The sequence below is a fragment of the Carcharodon carcharias genome, chromosome 11 (genome assembly GCF_017639515.1).
Source record: "Carcharodon carcharias isolate sCarCar2 chromosome 11, sCarCar2.pri, whole genome shotgun sequence".
NCBI lineage: Eukaryota > Metazoa > Chordata > Chondrichthyes > Lamniformes > Lamnidae > Carcharodon > Carcharodon carcharias.
In genome coordinates, this window is record NC_054477.1 from 52,417,715 (window position 1) to 52,442,773 (window position 25,059).

The 25,059-nt window shown below is 41.8% G+C and overlaps 1 protein-coding gene across 1 annotated transcript in view; it reads right to left on the minus strand.

Annotated features, from left to right (window-relative positions):
* Window positions 1–4,409: 4,409 nt before the first annotated feature.
* nup58 (nucleoporin 58) overlaps window positions 4,410–25,059 on the minus strand; it is a 70,704-nt gene continuing 50,054 nt past the window's right edge. The window contains 2 exon segments of the mRNA XM_041198681.1: window positions 4,410–5,570; window positions 14,092–14,187. Of these exon segments, the coding sequence (XP_041054615.1) occupies window positions 5,395–5,570; window positions 14,092–14,187 (272 nt within the window). The 3' untranslated portion in view covers window positions 4,410–5,394.

Here is a 25,059-nt window from a genome sequence, read left to right on the forward strand (position 1 = left end):
CCATCTGATTTCCTAATTGCTTGCTGTACCTCCATGTTAACTTTGTGACTGGTGGACAAGGACATCCAAATCCCTCCGAATCCCAGCAGTTTCTCGTCTTAAAAAAAAAATTCTGCTTTTCCATTCTTCCTAATTTCACACTTACCCACATTCATACAGTATTCTTTCTACCACCTTCTTGCCCAAACACTTAGTGGCCTATATTTATATTTTTCCCACATTTTATATGCAAACATTGCTTTGCAAGGTAAGTTTATCAAATGACTACCATATCACACTTCAAAATCTGTGCCATAGATGCAATAAACTAGTTGGTTGCATTTCAAAATTGCATTAGGAAATGTAATTGACAGTATATGGCCATGCATTTACAAACATTGGCACAGTTTATATAATTACCATAATTTGGTTATAAAAGATGATAGCTGTGCATCTTTAGCACAAGCATAAGTATGCAGAATATCTTCAGCATATTGCATTTGAAGATACTTTTTTCTGACATATGTTAGAATCTTCATAGAGACTTAACTTTTAAAAAGAAATTCAAACTTTAATCGCTGAAATGATGACACACAAGGCTTCACATTTTCAGACTTCTACTGTACAAAAGATTTAAAGCACTTGTATAATAAGACTAAAAGCACCTGTCTAAACACTATCCTTGTGGTCAACTTATAATTTAAAACATAAAGCAGAATATTCCTTTTAGCATAACTGAAAACACATTTCACAGATATACTTTACACTGATTTTAAGTAGACATTCAATTCTCCCAGAACCACTCAAAGGTGATTCTTAACTCCAGAGGGTTTACTTCTGTTCTTTTCCTTTCTCAGCCAGGGAACTGTTAATCTCAGAACTGTTTTTCACATCGAGGTTTTTCTCCCCCCAGATATTCTTCCTCACACATGCTACGCAAATCTTCCAGCCTTGTTTTAACTCATGAATTTGGTCTTTTCCTTCTAAGTTGAGCTCCCACCCCCATTCCTGTGCGGTGAATTACAATGTCTTGCTACCTATAGCTGCTGTCGCTCTCCAAGACTAACCTTGTCTGAGAGTTTTCAGGCTTATCTCAGAAACCCATACCCCTCTCAGTGCCAATCTCCATAGCAACATGAATAATGTGAGCCTCTTAGCTAGGTAGAAATGCTGATTAGTTCTCTTTTATCCTGGAAGGAAATGGTCAGTTTAAAACATAACTGTTTACAACCAAATATTCACGACACTTTTCTGGGGCTTTGGAGACTCCCAGTCAATTTACTGTTAATACACAGGCTGCTGTCATTGTCTGCAGGTGTAAACACCTTGCACCTTCTTCCCAGTAAAACAATCTGGACCCCATTTTAATTTCTAACAATCAAACCACCCAGGCTTGCTGTTAGGCAGACTTCAGAACAGGTCATATTACCCCTTCCATTTTATCTTAAATTAAAGACAGTCCCAAAACATAGCAATCGTATAAAACTCATAATTGTAACAAATAACTCATGTTACATGAAAATGCCTGCACTATTTCAAGATAATTAAATAAACAATTGTAAAACAGACAATATTCTTAAGTGCTTTACTAAAACATCGAGAGTTGAGTTTTCTGGGATATCTTAGACACACAGCTCTCAATGAAATTACTTACTAAATTCACAAGTGATTTCTAGGGAACTATAAGGTGGCTGTGTCTTATAATGCATTTATTTCAGTATTGAAAGGAAGAATTTGAACTTACATAGTATATTTCATGTCCTTAGGATGTCTCAAAGTACTTTACAGCCAATGAATAACTTCTTAGTCTGTGCACACAAGGTCTCACAAATAGTAATGAGATGAATAAGCAGCTGATCTGATTTTCATAATGTTGGTTGAGATATAAATCTTGGGTAGGCACCAGAACTACTTTGCTTTTAGAGTAATACGATGAGATCTTTATGCCTACCTGAGCAGGTAGATAGGGCTTCGGTATAATATCCTATCCAAAAGGCAGCCCTACTTGACAATTCAATTCTCCCTCAGGATTGTACTGAAGTGTCAGCCTATACTAAATACACAAATCGGAGAGTGGGGTCTGAATCCAAAATTATGTCTGAGAGGCAAGATTGCCGGCACCAAGTCAAGGCTAATACATACCTAAGATTGCTGTAGATAATACCCCAGCTACAGTAAGTTGAAATCTGTTGAGCATTTTCACTAGTTGTTGTAATCCTTCTAATCAAAATATAGGATTTTAATTCCTTTTCACAATGAATCAGCTACATTAAGACATAGGGGTGTGTTTGTTTCTCCAGTTATTAAAACAAGTGCAATATGGAGAGGGAGAATGGCAGTTTGCTGCTGTGCCAAAAAGTTGTCAGATGGTTTCATTCACTTGAAAGAGAAAATTGAAGGAAAAGCACCAACAACTTTGGAGGCAGCCTGGAACCTGACCCTCTTGTATAGGAACAGTGGTTAACCTGAAGACCAAAGAAATGCTGCTTTTATAAACCTTGACATTCTGGTGTAGACAGTAGCCGTGACTTTGTAGCCTAACTAGAAAGATATTTATTTTTGAATATCCAATGTTCCTGGTCCTAGAATCATACATGATGTGTTGGAAGTTTTCAATCTAAATAAAAACTGCATTTGCCTAGTGAACAGTGCTCATGTTTTCTTTCTGAGAATCTATTGGAAGCCAATCATTTAGATGAGAGAATGATGTATAGATGAGTAGAGATGTACTTCATATAAACCCCAGGGACTCATTAAACCAAAGGAAAGCCTCTTGTATTGATTGCATATGCCTGCCATCTAGATCTATGGAAAATGTCTTTGGTTCTCCATGATATGCAGATATGATGAATAGTCTGACCATCTTGTTTCTTCTCCAGGAGCTTGCTCAGGTTTCTTAAATCCAATACAGGCACAATCCCACTGCTTTTTCTTTGATAACTACAATACTGTGAATATTTTCCTACTCTTGTGGCACTATTTTTGTAGTTTAGGAGCCTTATTAAATATCTAACTTTTTCCAACTTTAAAGGTGTGGATTGGAGGTAACAAATAGTAACTTGGTGGTGTTTTTACTGGCTTTCCCTGCCTCATACAAAGCATCAGTCTTTATTTATAATGTTGTAAGAAAGCACCAAGCATAATCAGATTAACCTTGTATGAGAATTTTCAGGCTTATCTCAGAAACCCATCCCTCTCTCAAAGCCCATCGCCATGGCATGCAATATGAGTAACATGGGCCTTTTAGCTAGGTAGAAATGCTGATGAGCTGTCTTGAGACCCCAACTTTTCTTACCTTGGAAGTAAATGGACAGTTTAAAGCGTAACTGTTTACAACCAGATATTCACAACACTTTCTGGGACTTTGGAGACTCTCAGTCCATCCACTGTGAATACATAGGCTGCTGCCATTATCTGTAAGTGTAAACACCTTACACCTTCTTCTCAGTACCTAGGAAAACAAGCTTACATTTGTAATAACTTTGGTGGTTCCAAATGGTTCAGCATACAAAAACAGACATCTATCCTGATTTTTTAAAATAACAAATTTCTGATCTTTTGCTCCAAGGTCTAGGAAAGTGCTGAGCAGATTTGTCCCCTCCAAAGAGAGTGAGGAGGAAAAAGCACAGTAGGGGAGAAAATTATATGTAAGGGAAGACGTTCATAGCTTGTGGTAATATTCTCATTTCACTTTGGGAATGAACGTCACAATTATCACACTCCATTGTGTATCATATTCACTTGGATTTTTCAAATTTACTAGCCTTTCTTCTAATGTGTCTTGTTAAGCTCAAGTCAATAAAAGGCTAAAAAGAGAAAAAAAAATCAGCAGCTGAGCTGCAAAATTCTCAAACTTCTTATGAAATGAGTCAGGTATTTAAACTCTGGATTCAAGATACTTTTGTAGAAACAGGGTACTCGTGATCTTTTTGTAGACCTGAGAGCTTGGAGAGTGAACTCTGGGATAGCCTTCAGAGTTTCAAATCCAAACAACTGTTTTGGGCACCCGCTGCAATAGGGCAACCCCAAAAGTGTTAGTGAGATTTGTCTGCATCGAGCTACGTCATTGTAGCAATCCAATGAAAGCTCATTAAGAAAAGTAATTCAGTGATTTAGAACTGATCTGAGATTAATGTTGCAGAATTGAAATAATTTTCAGGTTTCCTGGGAAACACATTTATATATTGGTCTGCAAATGGAGAAAGACGTGTCAAAGGTTTTTACTGCTTTTACTGGCATTCTGACAAACATATTAAACAACCCATGTGACAATTTTCCTTTTTTTTAAAAAAATAATTTGCTGTAAGGAGTAATGTGCAAGTGAATTTGCATAAGGCCACAACTGTTATCATAAAATTGGGTGTCTGGTCAGTTGCAGCATCATCCCTAGTTTTGGTGGTAGGCCTCAAAAAAATACAGCAAGACAAAACTTGTGAAAGCTGTTTTATTTTAACCAAATTATCATTTTTTTCCCCCAAATACAATTCAATTTTCTTCAACGTCAAAACTTACAACATTCTTCAAATACATTGTCATATTAGTGACTATTTCACTACACAGTTTTGAAACGAATGTATAAATAATGTGAAATCACAAAGAAAACAATTTTCAAAAGATCTGGCCTTCAAAAGTCACTGAAAGATGAATCACAGGTCAAGTCTGCACAATGCAGGTCCTCATGCAAACACATACATAATGAAATTCAGGACAGTGACATTCTCTAACAACCTCATCCAACTCAACAAATCTTAACTTCCTCTCTCACTAACAAAGGCATTCAATAGCAGTATCCTCTAATCTTACAAAAATAGACATTAACTATGTGTTAAAGGAAAGTCACCACTAATAAAGCTTTCATCCAAAGTACCTTGACAACTCATCATCAAAAAGTGTGACATTCTAATTTCTTTTTTACTGCAAAGACAAATATTGGGCAGTACCTATTGTATAAAAAGTGCAATGTTTAAAGGCTATGATAGCTGTGAATTTGCATATTAAAACATGTACATCACTGGCTTTACAGAAATGAGTTTTGCAGTTATGCAGACATCTGCAGCACCCATGGTTCAAATTCACTTACATAGCAGCTGTTCTTAGATAAGTTTGTAACCAATTCCTGAAGTAGAAAACAGATACACTATGCATTTATGCTTTGTATTTATGAAATTATCCAGGTACACAATCCACCTTGCTTTACTTTCAAAAATATAATCTTCAATTGTTAAAACTGATCGCTATCAGAATCCTTTTGGAAACTGAGGAATTTCTGATTAAAGCTCACGTGCTGAAATATAAACGTTCTATTTGTCGGTAGTTTTATATCTACAACTATTAAAAAAAATATTTAGGACATAGAACCACAGGAGTCATGCCTAATTTAAGAAAATATATCCCACTTCCCACATTGACAATTCCCTATCTTTTGCCTCGCTTGTTTCCAGCAGGAGGTTTCTTCAGTTGCAGAAGCTGTCCCCCTAGATTATTGGCAAAGCCTGATGTTGAAGGATTGGACACACCAAAGGTCAGGCCAGCAGATGCAGTGATCCCAGGATTATTGAAGTTAAATCCAGATGTAGTTGAGCTGCCAAAGCCTTGCACAAGAAAACAAAAACAAAAACTACTCATGAAGTATTTGACAACATCCAAGCAAATAATTGCAATTGTGAAATATTAACAGGTTATTGTAGCTTCCTTGTATCCATTCAAGGTTTTGCCAAACTGCAGACATCGAAGAACTAAAAATGAAATCATAGTACTGAATAGACTTGGCTCAGGAATACAAAATGATGCTTTAAAAAAGCAAATATATTGCAAATACATTGTAAAAAGTACACAGATAGATTACCTTTCACTGTTCTATGGATCTGGTTTCATTTCAAGTTTTGAATACTTGAGATAATGGCCTGGATTTTGAGGTCAGCAGCAAAGCAAGGCCTTACTGCTGACCTCAAAAAAAAAAGCCTCGGTGAGAGATCTAGGGACTTCTGTGGCAAAAACTTTACCTCTCTTGCCATGTACTGAGTGTAGCATTCTTCAATAGGGATTCCCAGCATGGGGATGCAGTGACATCATCAGGCTGTCCAAGCAACCAATCACATTAATGAAGTCTCACAGGCAACCAACCAAGAAACGAAAAGCATTAAAAATCAAATCACTTTTGACATAAATTTTTAACATTTTATATAGAGCCAAATAATGATTGGGGCATACACAAAGAAGCTAAAATAGCTTGAAAAAATAAGTCTTAAAAAATGCTACAATTAAATCATAATTGAGACGTTTAACACTCCACAAATTGTTATTTTTTCAGAGCCAAATATGTTGTTCAGCAACAGCTATTACTCATATTTCCATTGAAAACCCAAACTGTGCATGTACTAATGACCAATTTTTAATTCTTCATGCAATCTTTAATTGCATCAATTTAGATCAGCTGATTTAGGCACCTAATTGGAAGATCCAAATCCAATGTATGCCCAGCTATTGTTTCCTCAGTGAAATCAGGAAAGGAGAATTAAAAGCAATAAGTATTCAGGGCAATATTTGTAAAACTGGCTTCCACATTTATCAATCATCACAATTCAGTGCGATACTTGCGTTGAAGAATTTGGTCTATCTAGGAGTGTATTGTTCTTATAAGATAAACGCAGCTCCATATGTTTGAATGGACTTACAATTTATTTCAGCCAGGCTGGTCATAAGAATTTTCTCAATGCGGACAGTAAAATGCACAGGTGACAATAAAAAAAGTGAAAATGTATATCAAAGACTTTAAAAAACAAACCATATCAAAATTAAATCATATTAAGAATTGCAGCTAAGCTTTGCTGATGGCTCAACGAGTTAACCCAATGTACTGGTAAGCCACACAGATCAGGAAAGTCTGTTCTCTTGTAGATGATAATTTGCTACGTCTTCCCAGTCTTTGCCTTTTATTGGTTTATATTCCGAACAAGAAGGTGGCAGCTTTGTGCTGAGTTAGTTGATCTTAACTGAAGGGTTGACAGAAATGCTACAATTGGCCCCAGCAACCATGGATTAGGGAGGTGAAAATCAGCCAAGATTCTCCTCCAGTTCCAGTGATCCCTGCTGAATCTGTGTGCGCACGCGCATCACAGGCAGGGCCAGAGTCAAATATATGAATGGGCACACACTGAAAATAACACCAAAAAAAAAAATGGAACTGTATACCAAGAGAAAAAAACAATTCCTTCAGGAACAACAGGGAAGAATACGTTTGTGAAAAACTAATTAAAAATTTGGCACTGTTGGTCTTAAATCTCAGCCAGACTAGTACCTTCAATAATGTCATCAACATTTGCTGCTAAATCTAAAAGTCAACTAAAAACCCTAAAAGAATTCTCCAGTTAATCATAACACCTTGAATCCCAAAAAGATCTCTGATGTTGAGTCTTTTTCAATTAATTGATTTTTGAATCATATCCACACCACTCACGGAAAAGGTTAATTTTATCCGTGAACAACTTGAAAGAAAACGTGCTTTCCACAAAAAATGGTTGGTCCTAACCATGAAGAAAATATGTAAAATAAGATTGATGTGTGGGCATAAATAGAAAATGTTTTAAGATAAATTCTATTCATTAGAAGATGATCTATAAACCTCTGAAGTACTACAGTAAATTGCCCAGACTTTTGTTGCCATAAAGGTAGAAGTTTCCAGTTTAACATACCCAAAGTGTTCTGTATGTCAAAAGAATATTTCCCAGTCTCAAAAAGAATGGGCTGCACAATTAGTAACTTTTGGCTGAAGATGAAAGTGAAATCAATCACTCGAAAACAGTTAGTTAATCTTAAGAATACTTCTGATCTATAAAGGATTAATCAACTTTCAGAAATGTCTTTCTGGGGAATATAACCCAGAATGGGTGTACTAAAAGAAACAAATAAAGTCTTTCGGAGATTGATGTTACAGAATGCTTAATGTGCTTGTACAAAATTACCATCTCTGTCATTTTAATGGAAATACCAAAATACTTATTTGAAAGGGTTTAATAACTGTGGTAAAGTACCGGAGGAAACAACTCTGCAAAAGAGAACTCAAAGAAATTTGGTACATATATGATAAGCATTCATATAACATTGCTCACAATAATTTTCAGACTTGAGTCTTCTGCCTCATTTCCTGCTTTTCCACCACATTCTGCTCCTCGCTTTTAGTTCTTATTGTACTGGAGATAACTTATCCTGGCTTGCTATTGCTACGAGTTGTTGATAAGTTTGCTTTTTTGGTAGCTAAGACCTGCTTTTACATATTAAACAGCACCACAGAAATGGGCTCTTTGCACAGTTATTGTTGGTATTTATTCGCCATATCAGTAGTAATCCCAATTGCAAACCCTTTCCCCATATCCATTATTTCCCCCAAGAATTGCCAAGTCCGAACAAGAAATCCACACTTGCCTGATATATATATCGCCACAGAAGTCTATACCCAATGGCTGGGGGCCATCAGCAGCAGTAGAAATATATACAACCACAATCTGAACCTCATGGTCCAGTGTATCCCCCGCTCTACCATTACCATTAGGCCAAGGGATCAACACCGTTTCAATGAAGATATCAGGAGGGAATGCCAGGAACAGCACCAGGCATACCTAAAAATAAGGCGTCAACCTGGTGAAGCTACAACACAGGGCTACTTGCATGCCAAACAACCTAAGCAGCAAGTAATAGACAGAGCTAAGTGACCCTACAACTAATGGATCAGATCGAAGCTCTGCAGTCATGCCAGATCCAGTCGTGAATGGTGGTGAATAATTAAACAACTAACCAGAGGAGGTGGCTCCATAAATATCCCCAGCTACATTGAAGGGGGAGCCCAGAACATCAGTGCAAAAGAAGACAATTCTGCAGCATTTTCAACCATCTTCAGCTAGAAATGATCCATCCCGGTATCATAAGACCTAGGAGCAGAAATTTGGCTATTTGGCCCATTGAGTCTGCTCCGCCATTCAATCATGCTGACAAGTTTCTCAACCCCATTCTCTCGCCTTCTCCCCGTAACCTTTGATCCCCTTACCAGTCAAGAACCTATCTTTCTCGGTCTTAAATACACTCAATGACCTGGCCTCCACAGCCTTCTGTGGCAATGAATTCCATAATTCACCACTCTCTGGCTAAAGAAGTTTCTCCTCATCTCTGTTCTAACAGGTCTTCCCTTTACTCCGAGGCTGTGTCCTCGGGTCCTAGTCTCTCCTACTAATGGAAACATCTTCCCCACGTCCACTCTATCCAGGCCTTTCAGTATTCTGTAAGTTTCAATCAGATCCCCCGCTCATCCTTCTAAACTCCATCGAGTATAGACCCAGAGTCCTCAAACATTCCTCATATGTTAAGCCTTTCATTCCTGGGATCATTCTTGTGAACCTCCTCTGGACCCTATCCAGGGCCAGCACATCCTTCCTGAGATACAGGTCCCAAAATTGCTCACAATATTCTAAATGTGGTCTGACCAGAACCTTATAAAGCCCCAGCAGCACATCCCTGCTTTTATATTCCAGTCCTCTCAAAATAAATGCCAACATTGCATTTGCCTTTCTAACTATCGACTAAACCTGCAAGTTAACCTTAAGAGAATCCTGGACTAGGACTCCCAAGTTCCTTTGCACTCCAGATTTCTGAATTCTCTCCCCATTTAGAAAATAGTCTATGCCTCTATTCTTCCTACCAAAGTGCATGACCTCACACTTCCCCACATTGTATTACATCTGCCACTTCTTTGCCCATTCTCCTAACCTGTCTAAATCCTTCTGCAGCCTCCCCACCTCCTCAATACTACCTGTCCCTCCACCTATCTTTGTATCATCTGCAAACTTAACCAGAATGCCCTCAGTTCCTTCATCTGGATCATTAATGCATAAAGTGAAGAGTTGTGGTCCCAACACTGACCCTTGCAAAACTCCTCTAGTCACCGGCTACCATCCTGAGAAGGACCCCCTTATCCCCACTCACTGCCTCCTGCCAGACAGCCAATCTTCTATCCATGCTAGTACCTTGCCTCTAACACCATGGGCTCTTATCTTGCTGAGCAGCCTCCTGTGCGGCACTTGTCAAAGGCCTTCTGGAAGTCCAAGTAGATAACATCCATTGGCTCTCCTTTGTCTAACCTACTCATGACCTCAAAGAATTCTAACAGATTTGCCAAGCATGACCTCCCCTTGATGAAACCATGCTGACTCTGCCCTATTTTACCATGCACTTCCAAGTATTGAAATCTCATCCTTAATAATGGACTCTAAAATCTTACCAACGACAGAGGTCAGGCTAATCAGCCTGTGATTTCCCATCTTTTGCCTCACTTCCTTCTTAAACAGGGGGGTTACATTAGTGATTTTCCAGTTCTCTGGGACCCTCCCTGACTCCAGTGATTCCTGAATGATCACCACTAATGCCTCCAGTATCTCTTCAACTATCTCCTTCAGAACTCTGGGGTGTAATCCATCTGGTCCAGCTGATTTATCCACCTTCAGACCTTTCAGTTTTCCTAACACCTTCTCCTTGGTAATGGCCAACCCCCACCGACTCTCTTGAATTTGGGGGATGTTATTCGTGTCTTCCTCCGTGAAGACTGCCGCAAGGTACCTATTCAGTTCCTCTGCCATATCTTTGTTCCCCATTACTTCTCCAGCGTCATTTTCCAGCGGCCCAATGTCCACTTTTGCCTCTCTCTTACCCTTTATATATCTAAAAAAAACTCTTGCAATCTTCTTTGATATTACTGGCTAGTTTACCCTCATATTTAATCTTCTCCCTCCTTATTTCTTTTTTATTTGTCCTCTGTTGGTCTTTGTAGGCTTCCCAATCCCCTGGGTTCCCACTGCTCTTCGCCGCATTGTATGCTTTCTCTTTAGCTTTTATGCTATCCCTGACTTCCCTTGTCAGCCATGGTTGCCTCGTCCTCCCTTTATATACTTCTTCCTAGGGATGCATTTTTGCTGTGTCTCCCAAATTACTCCCGGAAACTCCTGCCATTGCTGTTCCACTGTCTTCCCTGCTAGGCTCATCTCCCAATCAATTATGGCCAGCTCCTTCCTCATGCCCCTGTAGTTATCTTTATTCAACTGTAATACCATTACATCTGATTCCAGCTTTTTCCTATCAAATTGCAAGTAAATTCTATCATATTATGGTCACTTCATCCTAAGGGTTCCTTCACCTTAAGCTCCCTTATCAAATCTGCCTCATTACACATCACTAAATCTAGAACTGCCTGTTCCTTAGTGGGCTCAACCACAAGCTGCTCCAAAAAGCCATCTCGTAGACATTCCACAAATTCCTTTTCTTGGGATCCACTAGCAACCTGATTTTCCCAGTCTACCTGCATATTGAAATCCCCATGATCACTGTAACCTTGCTTTTCTTACACGCCTTTTCTATCTCCTGTTGTATCTTGACTACTGTTTGGAGGCCTGTACATAACTCCCATTATGGTTTTTTTGCCTTTGCGGTTCCTCAACTCTATCCACACAGGTTCTACATCATCTGACCCTAAGTGGTTTCTTGCTGTCGATTTAATTTCATTTTTTACTAACAAAGCAACCCCACCCCCTCTGCCAACCTGCCTATCTTTTTGATAGGATGTATATCCTGGGGTACCCAGCATCACAAATGCCAGTCTTCAGCCCATTCAATTCACTCCATAGGATATCAAGAAATGGCTGAAGGCACGTGCTCCAGAACTAGCCACAGCCCTAGCCAAGCTGTTCCAGTACAGCTACAACATTGGAATCTACACGGCAACATGGAAAACTGCCAAAGTATGTTTTTTATTATTCATTCATGGGATGTGGGTGTCGCTGGCGAGGCCTGCATTTATTGCCCACCCCCAATTGCCATTGAGAAGGTGGTGAGCTACCTTCTTGAACCGCTGCTGTCCATTCGGTATGGCTGCACTCACAGTGCTGTTAGGGAGGGAGTTCCAGGATTTTGACCCAGCAGCAGTGAAGAAATGGTGATATATTTCCAATTCAGGATGGTGAGCGCCATAAGGGGAACTTCCAGTTGGTGGTGTCCCCATGTCTCTGCTGCTCATCCTTCCAGATGGTAGCAGTCGTGGCTTTGGAAGGTGCTGTCGAAGGAGCCTTGGTGAGTTCTTGTAGTGCATCTGTCCTGACTCAAAAGGCAGGACAAATCCAATTACCACTCCATCAGTCTACTCTAGATCTCAAGTGATGTAAAGTGTCGTCCACAGTGCCATCAATTGACACTTACACAGCAATGACCTGACTTACTGATGCTCAATTTGAGTTTTGTCAGGATCACTCAGCTCCTGACCTCATTACAGCCTTGGTCCAAACATGGGCAAAAGTGCTGAACTCCAGAGGTGTGGTTAAGAGTGACTGCCCTTGACATCAAGGTTGCATCTGACCAAGCATGGCATCAAGGAGCCCAAGCATAACTGGAGTTAATCAGAATCAGGGGGCAAACTCGCCACTGGCTGGAGTCATACCAACAAAAGGGAAGATTGGTTATGTTTGTTGGAAGTCAGTCATCTCAGTCCCAGGACATCACTGCAGGAGTTCCTCAGGATAGCATCCTGGGTCCATCTATCTTTAGCTGCTACATCATTGACCCTCCTTTCATCAGGTTATAAGTGGGAATGTTCACTGATGATTGCACCATGATTAGCACCATTCGCGACTCCTCAGATGCCGGTTCAGTCCATGTCCATATGCAGCAAGGCCTGGACAATAGCCAGGCTTGGGCTGAAAGTGACAAGTTGCATTCATGCCACACAGGTGCCGGGCAATGACCATTTCCAAGACAGAAGCCAATCATCTCCCCATGACATTCATTACCATCGCTGAATCCCCCACTATCAACATGCTGCAGTTTACCATTTACCAGAAACGGAACTGCACCAGCTATATAAATACTGTGGATACAAGAGCAGATCAGAGACTGTGAATTTTGTGACAATTAACTCACCTCCTGACTCCCCAAAGTCTGTCCATCATCTACCAGGCACAAGTCAGGAGTGTGATGGAATACTCTCTGCTTGCCTGGATAAGTGCAGCTCCAACATGATTCAAGACGTTTGACACCATCCAGGATAAAACAGCCCGCTTGATTGGCACCCCACCCACCTCAACATTCACTCCCACTACCAACAACACACAGTGGCAGCAGTGTACACTATCTACCAGATGCAATGCAGCAACTCACCAAGGCTACTTTGACAGGACCTTCCAAACCTGCGACCTCTACCACCTAGAAGGACAAGAGCAACAGATGCATGGGAACACCATCACCTGCAAGTTCCCTACCTAGCCACACAACATCCTGTGTCGCAAGTATATCGTCGTTCCTTCACTGTCGCTGGCTAGAAATTCCAGAACTCCCTCCTTAACAGCACTGTGTACCTACACCTAATGGACCGCAGCAGTTCAAGAAAACAGGTCATCACCACTTTCTCAAGGGCAATTAGGGATTGCCAATAAATGCTGGCCTAGTCAGGGTTGCCCACACTCATGAAAGAATAAATAATAAAAAAAAAATTACCTAAGCCCAGAGAATTTAGATGCAGATTAGGAAAAGTCAAGGTTCTGGGACCCTCAAGAATGCAATGGGGCAGTGGTGGTGTTCAACTAATTGAAGACCCAACATTTTACCACAAGAGCATTGGTAAAGTTACAATTGCTTATCCAGCCATGACTATCTTGCCAATTAGGACACTGAAGCCAAGTAGGAAGAATTATGGTCCCTAAAAAAAGGTTCTAACCATGAGACAGGCTGTTTGGTCAACTGACACTGCAAAGTCATCTTTGGAACAACTTACCCAAAAGGGCAAGCAGTTTTGTTTTTTAAATTTGACATTGTCCAAATATTTTCAGGATAGAATAAATCCAAAGTGAGTAAATCTGTATATTTAGTTTCATTGCAATGCAATTTTGCTATCATGCAAAATGTTTTGTACAACTACAGCTGAAGCATGAGACCAGGATATAGGATTTGTATTTCCATGTCTTTCATCAATATACTTGAAAACTCTGCTTTCTGCTATATCATGTAAAAGAATGAATTACTTCAAATCAATTCCTGACCATCATTATCCACAGTTGAGCACTGACAGACACAAAATTACAAACAAACCTGCACTGAGGCTTCCTGAGGGTTTAGTGGCTGATCCAAATCCAAATGAGGTGGTGCCTGATGTATTACTTCCAAAGCCAGAAGTACTTCCAAATCCTACAAGAATAAGTACTGTACACTTAATATAATTTGTGCTAAAGTTACAACATGAAAGGACATCTAAAACAAAACCAAATAGGATTGGATCAATTTTACTTTACAAAATTTCATTAAGAACTGCAGCCAAACAAATAACTCAAATACCATTTCACGTGTATTCCCAGTAAATTCAAAATTCTGAAAAGAGGCTTAAAAAATGCTTTCCTGGGTCTTGACAAAATACACAGCTGCTATACAACATCATATACTGAAAGCTAAACAAAAGCATAAATGAGAAATTTGTGCATCTTTAGTGAAGTGTTTGTACCCAAATGTTACAATGATTCCAGTTTGGCATGAGATTGGGCAATGTGTTGAAGGAGAAAGATTATTAAATCTGAATGAGGAAAAAAAATCCAATTACAGAAACCTGACATTTTTAAAAATGCATAAATGAAATTATGATAATGCTACAAGGCAAGACTTGTAGATTAGGAGAGTTTACATCCCGATTATACTTGATTCTTTTTCATTATTAAAAAGTGTGTATATGCATCTATATTTAATATACACTTACAGGGTGTTGATAATCCTTGTGTAACTTTAGTATCGTTGGATGTACTAGCAGAGGCAAATTAATGTAAAGTTCAAAATTTTAACACAATACAGTTCTAATTTTTAAGCTTCAGCATAACCCCCATCTTTTGTGATTCATTGTTGAGTCAGATTTTCCTACAGTTCACCATTGCTTCTACCGTTACCATTTTCAATTTCAACATCATTAACAGTTGAAACTGATTGAAAATGGTGAAATAAGAAAAACTGAAACACTGGAGAAATGATGCATCACAAAGATGGCAGTTATGTTGACACCTGGGAATTTGAATTGTGTTGTCTTAAAACTATATGAATTTTGATTGCATATGCTGTTTACAATCTGCTGTCATGTGTACATCCAAAGTTATTAAAGTTTAAAATTGTACAAGGACTTAATAAACATACGTACACACAGTTAAAAAAAAAATTGAACGCTTCCTCTTTCAGCGCCTCACTTCCCATTGATATCAGGGGAACAAAGAGGTTGTCTTGTGGCTCAGCAGGTAACACTCCTGCCTCTGAGCCCAAGTTCCAGGTTCAAGACCTGCTCCAGAAACTTGCCGGCCACAGAAGGGTCATCCATGACAAATAGGCTGACAACCAGCCTGCTAATCCTTTGAACCCTTCACCACTATTCCCCAAAGGGTATAAAAACCTTGTGAAGATATGAAACAAAAATAAATGTAATATATTTATTTCCCATTGTAATTTATTTTCTCTATTGTAGGTTTAGGTGGGCACTCTGGGATTTCTTCCACGAAGCTCCGATTTTAGAACCGAGTGTACGATGACATCTAATAGCTCTTTCTTTAAGGTCAAAGGCTGAATCAACTACAAAATATACCAAGCTTTCCTATTCTGTTTTTCTCTCAATTTCAGTTTTAAATTCTCTCTCACTTTTGGCTTCTTTTCTTCTAGTCCATTTCTATTGGAACCAGGGAAACTTCATCTTTTCAATGATCATCTAATTGATCTCTACTAAATATCACAGATAACTCACAAACAGTATGACAAAGCATGCCAATATAGTTGAAGAAATTGCACCATTTAGTAAAAAATTAACTCATGACACTAGCGCTTTTCAAAGAATTCTATTAAATAAAACTACATGTGCTTTTAGGAGATTCAAATGGCTATTTATTTGATTAATTACAATCTTGGTCAAAGAAAATCTTATTCTTTATTGTGAACAGCAACTAGCAACATCTTAGGGTGAGAAGATAAACTGAAGCAGAGATGCCCTATATTTTCAGATCAACTGGTGTGAATCCATTTAAAATCAAATGGTTGACCTCAAGAGTTGAAATAGTCAAGTAACTTCACTCAAATATAAATTGGGATAACCCAGTGGTTTGGAGTCAGAGTTGACAAATGTAATGTATAATTGCTTCATGATCCAGTGTGTCACCTGAAGCTGTGTTCATCTTGACTTGGCATTTTCAAGAGACCCTAACAATATACAGAAAATGGAAATTGTGATATCCTTGGGATACAGCAGCCACAGAATGACATAAGTTAAACATGGGCTACAATTCAGAAATACTAAAGAGCAGAAACCAAGTTTAAAGTGTCCTACTTCAAAGAAATATGGAACAACTTATGCAAGGGCCTGAATTTTTGGCAAGTTGGGATGACTCAGGGAGCCCTTAAAAATAGCAGTCAGGGCCTGGATGTGGAAGTCCCGCCCCCACTTCCAGCAGATCCCATTTTTGCTAGCAGGGGAAAGGGGCAAGGGCTTGAATTGCACAGGCAAGAAACCAGAATCTGATGAGCATATGAAATTCGTGATGAGTTCAAACAGACCCCATTTAGGCTGTTCTCAGGGCCTACTCAGTGTGGTAACCATGATCTTAGGAAGAGGCATAAACACACGTGAAGGGCGGATTCAAAGTCTGTCTAAAAGTATCATGATCTTGAGTGATTTAATTCCCCAGCCCTTTTAAAAATGGAAAAAAACGAGCTGCAGCTTTAAGTTAGAGTAGAAAAAACAGACACCCTCTGCTACTGCATTGATTGACAGGCCATCTGATGTAGTTTCAAACAAAAATTAGCCACCTGTACCTGAACACCTGAACTTTTAATAGGCTTCGTGGTTGACATTTTCTAAGTGTTATTACAGTGAATCCCATCATAAATGCTTGGCAGAGTTTCAAAAGCTCCAAAACCACTCATCTCAGCAGGGGGCTGAGTTCACATTTTGATTAACAGCTTTAAGAGGTCATTAAAGGATTAGCTGTCTTTGATATTGTTAGTGAATAGAAGTTTGTTTATTACAACAGATTGACCACTTGAAGGAATTTAAATTTTTTGAATGGTTTTCACAAATGAGATTTTTCAGTATCAATGTGTATAAGTGAGAGCTCTCTTGGATTGTGTGTTTAATATTTTTCTTCTCCACGTGGCTCCTGAGGTCTGTCCATAGTGGATGCTGAAAGTGGCTATGGAGGAGACATGAGGTATGGAGGCATAGAGGTGCCATTGGGATGGGGGACATGAGGATCGAGGGCTAGAGGGCATAACAGCCTTTAATACAACTCGGCAGAAGTCTCTGAAGGCCTGCCTCGGTTCTCTAACAAGCTTGCCTCGGCACTCTCCAGCTTCCATGGCTGCCTCTGATCTGCCTCTGGAGGAGGCAGGTCTGATTCCATCTTGCCCCTGCCTCCTGGGAGCAAAAATATGGTGGGCAGGGGTCCTTTTAAAGATGGGTCTGCCAAGTCGGGAAGTTTGACGACTTGACATTGCCACCTCTGCCATGAAAATCTGACCCAAATAACGTTGGGTTACTCCCAGTGCCACACATTAACAAGAGTAGAAATAGGAAGATAGGGAGGACAAATACGAGGCTGAGGCATGGTGCAGGAGGGAGGGCTCTAGAATCTTGGGGCATTGGGACAAGTTCAGGGGCAGGAAGCACTTATTCAAAAGGAATGGGTTACACAGCAGGACTGGGACCAAAATCACCGCAGGGAGCTTCACGACTGTGGTTGGGGGGTGGGGGGGGGGGGTTTAAAACTAAATTGGCAGGGGGATGGCCACCAGCATAGTAGGAAAGAGGAACAGGGTGCATGAAGGAGCAAGGGTATTGGATAGTGCTAGAGAAGAAAGTAGTAACATATCAAATAGGAGAAGACCAAGAAGGAATACAAAGACAGGTTTATAATGCATGTGTAGAAACATACAAAGTATGGCGAATAAGATTGGTAAGCTACAAGCACAAATAGCCAAGTAGGAATATGTAGTGGCATTAACAGAAACATGGCATCAAAAGAAGACTGGGTAGTTAATATTCAACAATACAGCGCTCAGTAAAAAAAATGGAAAAGAAAAAGGGGAAGTAGGGCGGCAGTACTGATTAGGGAAGACATTGAATATCTTGAGGGGACAAGGACAGAATCCAACTGGTTAGAGTTGAGAAAAAGAGATGATCAATGCTAACGGGGGCATTCCAGAGGCCTCCAAATAATGTGTGTGGGGGAGTGAGAGTGAGAGAGATAGAGGGGCAAACTTTCAGGGGAATCACAGATGTGCAACTATAGAGTGGTGATATTGGGGGACTTTTCAATTACACAAATGTCAATTGGGATAATGATGGACTAAAGGCAAAGGATAGGGAGGAATTTCTGAAATGTGTTTTGAACTTTCTTGATCAGTATGTTCTTGGTCCAACTAGGAAGGTGTTGTTGCTGGATCTGGTGCTGGGAATGAGCTGGGCTAAGTGTGGGTAAAAGAACATTTGGCTAAGAGTGATCAGCACATTATAAGGTTTAGATCAGTAATGGAGAAGTGCAAGGAGCAATCTAAAGTGAAATTTCTAAATTGGAAGAGGGCTAACCTTAAATGGGATGAGAGGGGATTTAGCCAGGGTAAAATGGAACCAAAGGAAAAAAAAACAGGTTTAAAAAACTGTAAAAAAAACAATAGGTGATCTCTAAGGAGACGTTCTTTTGGGTACTGGCTAGGTATATTTCAACAAGGGGAAAAGAAGGGGGGACCAAAGCCAGGGCTCATTGGAAGACAAGAGAGAGAAAGAATAGCTTGAAATAAAAAAGTGTATGATTCCTGTCAGGTAAATTCTTCAAGCGTAAACCAGGCCAAATGCAATAAATTGACAGGGTAAGTGAAGGGGAAAATAAGATTGGCAAAGAGAGAACAACAGTTAACATAAAAGGAAGCCCAAAAATCTTTTTCCAGAATATACATCATAAGCGTGTAGTAAAAGATAGTTGAGAGCCTATTAAGGACAAGGAGGTTGATATATGCTTAGATGTACAGAGGAAGGCTAGAATACTTAATTATTATTTTGCATCAGTGTTTACTAAGAAACAAGATGCTGACAAAAGTGACAAATTTGACACCCTTGTTCAAAAAAAGGTATAAGGACATTCCTAGTGACTATAGGCTGGTCAGTTTAAAATCAGTGATGGGTAGGGTTTAAGAAACAATAATCAAGGGAAGAATGAACACGTACTCAGGAGAGGTTTGAGTTAATTAAGGAGAGCCAGCTTGGATTTGTAAAAGCCAGATTGTGTTTGAATTAAATTAATTTTTTTGGATGAAGTAACAGGTTTATGAAGGGAATACAGTGGATGTTGTCTAAATAGATTTTAAGAAAGTGTGGCAAAATACCACATAAAAGGCTTGTTAACAAAATTGAGGCTTATAGAGGGTCATTGTCAGCTTGGATAAAAAATTGGCTTAAGACAGAAAACAGCAATGATACCAAACTTGGAGTGTGGCATGTGGTGAGGATGATACAAATCAATTGAAACAGGGCATAGATAGGCTAGCAGGATAGGCAGACAAGTGGCAAAAACAGACAAGTGGCAAATACAATTTAATACAGAAAAGTGTGACGTGAAACATTTTGGCAGAATGGATAGGGAAAGGAAATATAGACTTAATGGCACTGTTGTAAAGAATGTACAGGGACAGAGGGTCTTGCGGAGGGGTTCATGTAAATAGATCTTTGAAGCTGGCAGAACATATTGAGAAAGTAGTTAGCAAAGCACGAGGCAGAATTTTCCAGTCTTGCCATCGGCGGGTTTCGTGGCAGCCTAAGCAGAAAATTCTGAGAGGCTAAAAACCGGATTCCGGCCAGCAGGAAGTCAGTTTGGGATTTTCCCCTCATCACTTTCATGGTGGGCTAATCGTCAATCGGGTTTCCCGCTAATTTGTGTCAGGAACACCACATGCACGCATTACCACATCATGAATGCTCATTAAAAATGCTACTTGCCAGAATCATGTTCCCCCTCCCAACCTTGCACCAGGCCAACGGGAAATTAGAGCAGTCTAAATCACATTTGGAAACGAGTGGCTCGCAGCTGTCCATCCTCACTTCACTCATGGTTCTGAGGTAAGCGCAACATTCAAAGCCTACGTGCAATAGCACTAGTCTGGTTTCTCAGCAATGGCAGTGTAACACCACACTGGGAGAGTGTAGGGTTGCTCTACTCATGGTGGGTCCTCCATACTCTGGGAGGAGAGCACTGTGTGTGCAGCAGATCTCAAGCAGGGCTACAATCTTTAGATTAGCATTGCAACCAGGGTTTGCTGGGGGGGGAGGGGGGTAAAGAGGGTGGAAGAACGTGAATGGGAAAGATGACGGAGACATGGGGTTTGGTGGGGTTGGGAGCAGAGGACAATGGCAGGCAGAGGGAAGACCAAGGATGGAAACTGGAACCAAGACGTCGAGATGAGAGATTAAAGGCAGTCCTGGGGCTTTGTGGGCCATGCTACAGTGCTATGCATGGCACGCACACCATAGTACTGCTTCAGGGAGGCGCAAGGCCTATGTACTCAATTGAGTTAAGGCACAGCTTTGTATGCAGGGCGTGTTCATAGTTTTACAGTTGGTGGTGATGGGCTTGTCTGGCTCAGTCCTGGGCTGCAGATAGGATGGTAATGGTTAGGGGAGGCCATCTGCAGCCTGTAAATGTGGACAACATAATGGGAGGGGTACTCTAAACTCTCCTGGGATGTGGGGGGGGGGGGGGGGGGGGTGTGTGTGTGTGTGTGTGTGTGGGGGATGGGGGTGCCTCACCTTTGTATGGGACTGTGCACACATCTGCGAGATGGGGAGCGACGAGTTCCACATAGGCATGGGGACGTCAAGAGTGATGGGTTCGGGGGGGAGGACTGGAATGTCAACGTCAGGGTTGGTATCCTGGTCACCTAGATCTGCCAGTGTGCATCTCAGTACAAGGCTGTATCATTGAAAAGGCAGTAGCAGAGAGGCAGCTCTAGGGCATGGCAGTGGCTTTCTGTTTTCAAGTGGGAGGACTACTATATTTGCCCAGTATTCATTAATCTGTTGATTCTATTAGTCCACAGGGAGAAGGAGGATTGAATAATGGAACCTGCGCTCAATGGTGCATTCTTGATGGCAGCGATCCGATTGAGAAGGAGGGCGTCCTGGCACCGCCTAGCGCAGCTTCGAGAGGAGGCCCGGCCTGGTCCAAGGGAACCCCAGGAAGAACCAGAGGATGAAGAGGTTAGACCCATCCCACAGAGGCAACTCGCATGGCTGAGGGACTACTGAAGGCAACTTTCCTATCTGGAGATGAACGGAAGACAATGCTGCGCACACCTGCGTTTGTCAAAAAGATGTGGTGGATCATATCTGCCACATCCTCCAGTAGTATCTAATGCCCATGGACTGGGAGGACATCCCTTGCCAGTGCCCCTGAAGGTCACTGCCACACAATTTTTTGCCTGCAATCATTCCAGGAATTCACAGGGGACCTATGCGGCATCTCAGTCCTCAACACATATATGTATCAAGGAGTGATAGATGCGCTCGATAGTAAGGCTCATCATTTTGTGAAGTTCACACCTGATGAAGCTAGCCAGGCTGCTAGATTTCTGGGGTTTGCAGCTATCTTAGGCTTCCTTAGAGTACAGGGTGCAATTGATTACACATGTGGCTTTGAGAGTTGCAAGGCAGCAGCCCCTGATGTTTATTAACATTCCCTGAACATTCAACTGATGTGTAATCATCAGAAGCACAATGTACGTTTGTGCCAGGTACCCTGGGATTTCCCGTGACTCATACATCCTGAGTCACTCCCAGGTGCTTCACATATTTGAAGGGCCTCAATGATTACAGAGTTGGCTGCTTAGGGATAAGGGATTACTCATGACAACCGTGCATTGCCCTAAGATTGCCTCGAAGGAGAGATATAACCGAGTGGCACATAGCTCGACGTGATCCATCACTGAGCAGACCATTAGCATCCTGAAGATGTGCTTCAGATGTTTGGACCGCTCAGGTGGGGCTCTACAATACTCTCCACAGAGGGTGCCCTGCATAATTGTGGTTTGTTGCGCCCCTGCCAGTGGGAGACATGGCTGAGAGCTCCTTGGATGAAGAAGAGCAGGAAGGGCAAGAAGCTGAAGGAGAGTTGAGGGCCAGCTTTAACACGAGGATGCCATCGAAGAAGCATGACATGAAGACGCTCCCGTGCAATATGATAGCTACAAGATTCCAGGAGTAAGATACAAGCAACAGGAGATGGTCAAATTCCTTCTGTCCCTTAGTGCCATGCCAGTGCACTGAAAGGCCTTTACAACCAGTAACATGAAGAGCAAGTTCAGCATTCGGACTTGCCCCTTCAATCTTAGTGACTCACTAGGCCCTAACCTTTGAAAAGGTCAGCGGTGAATCCTGTATCTGTGCACTCTGGGAAGTGATATTGGCACAACAGTGCAAATGCTGCATCAAAGGACTCAATACAGTCATCACCATCTTAATGAGAAACTTTTAGCATGGCTGGAGAGAGCATCATGACTGCATGACTTGTGCTTTGGCACCACCAATGATGGCAGCCATCTCATTTTGAGAAACAATTACAGCTAACCCCCCCACACCCAAGGCTACTGAGCACGCCTAACTCCATGTTGTTTTGTAAGGAGTAGAGAACACGAACACATTTTGTAAATACTTATAGCACAGTTTGACACATTTCCCTGATATAACAAGAGAGTCGAATAACTATCATGCATCAACTACACATCACATGAAGGTGAGGCTCACAAAGGGAGGTGATCACTGAGTGGGAGCATGGCTGACCCTCGCAATAAGAGGGCACATAGATGCATATGCCTGACACTTTTAAATAACGGGATCATTCTCATGAACAGTAAATGTATTTACAAAGGTGCATGACATATACAGTGATTGAATACCCACGACCCAGAAGCGATGCCAAAGTTTTTTAATTTTTCTAACTCTACCACTGCATCTTGGTACATTCCCGACAACAGCAGCAAAGGTGGAGGCAGCGCGCTAACTGCTACACCCTGTTGTCTCTGATGACTTTGGCAGGCGTCCTCTAGAGGTCCGAGACCTGGTCTGCTTTGAGTCTTCTGTTGTGGGGCAGGTGCACCTTCCTTGGCCTGTATAGCTGGAGGTGATGGGGTCACAGAGGGAATTGGGATCAGCTGGACACTCTTAACCTGGGTGGATGGCCCCAGGGTCTCCCCTGGTCCTCCTCCCTATGAGTGCCCAAGGGCCCCTGCCTGATTCCCTGAGAAGGGGCTCCTGGAGGGAGGTCAAGGTGCCCTTTGCCCCTCCCACCCAGCCACTGACAGATCCCTCCAATTCCTATAGTAATGGAGTGCAGGTCCAAGCACAAATCCAGCAGGATCTGCTGGACTAAGGTCTCCAAGGTGGCCGCCACCCTTCCCACGGAGACCTCGAGGTGCTCACATGCTGGAGCCACGACATCATACAGAATGCGGCAGACTCCTCCATCCTTCGCTCTAGTCTGTTGACTGCTTCTCACAACTCAACATGATTTTCTGTTGCTTGTCATTGCATCTCCAGCACGTGAGAGATGGCCATTTCCAGAGGCTCATCATCTGAATCGCGCGCTGGGTACCTGATCTCCAGCAGTTCTCCGAGTGCCAGGGACCTGGGCTGTCACTGCCTCCGACTGCTGTGGAGACGTCTCAATGACGGGTTCTCCAGAAAGTGACCCCGAGCCTAATCTAGAACAATGACCCAACAGGATGTCTCTCTCTCTCTCAGCCGGTGGCAGGTGCAGGTGAACGCGGTGACGAATATTCTTCAAATGGATTCTCATCATCCTCCTCTGAGATGACCCGTGGCTGATTTGCCTTTGCTGGTCTGTCTAGACCTGCTGCTGCCTGTATGAGAGAGAAAACAGATTTAGTTCATGAACAGACTGAATACAACATTGTATGTCACTGAGAATGTCAGGATGAGACAAAACTCATGGAGGCACCATCTGTACCGGCTTGCTGGGAGAGGCTGATCTCACCTTCCCCACAGGAGTGATCTCTATCCTTTCCTGCTAACTTGCCTGCATCCTCCTCAAATTTGGAGAGCTCCTGTGTCAGCCGTCCCTCCTGCAGTCTGGGATCTCTCCCTCTTGTTGAGGGCAAGCTTGGCCTGCATGAAGACAAATGGGTGGAATGTAATGGGAAGGGATGGGGCAGATATTGGGAAGCATGCAGGCCTATTGTGTGTGCCAAGGATGGAATTTGTGCATCATGATAGAGGAGATGCTGGTGATGTTAAAGTGTCCGTGAGACAATCAGTGCTGATTTCTCCACTGCTAATATTGTACAAGGTCCCTGAGCAGTGTAACCCTTTGAGTACATGATGCCATTATGAATGTGTGAGATGGGAATGAGCTGAAGGTTGACTTACCTTGGTGCAGTGGATGTGATCCTCCATTCATCCTCTTCTTACACTGGATGGGGTTTCTTGAGTGGGTGCCTGACGAGCCGACCTCCCTTGCAATCGCCTCACAGGCTGGCAAGGTGAGGCCGCTGGGCCTCCTGAAGCCATCCCTTGGGTACAGGACATTCCAGTGCTGGCGGACTCCATGGACTGTCTCAAGGGAGTCAGTGCAGTGCTGAACCTCAGTGCAGCTTTTTTTCTTAGGTGCAGCTATATTGAAATGTTTCCTCCACAAAGCTGAGCTGGAAATGGTGAATGTGTGTGTTCGAGTGCCACTTAAATATGGTGCCAGGACCTTTGTCCCATTATATAACAGCGGGGCAGGTGAATCAGTTCCTGTCTCACCATAATGATGCGGACAGCCATTCGCTGATGCATAATTAGCCTCCGAGCGTGAAATCAGGTGTGAGTTCCTGCCACGCCACCCAGCAGGAAACTCACCACAAAACCCACCCACCACCGCATTTAGTTTCCAAAATGGAAAATCTCACCCATGGGTTCTTGGACTTCATAAAGAGACACTGAGTACAAAAGCAGGGAAGTTATATTGAACCTTTATAAAGCTCTGGCTAGACCACAATCAG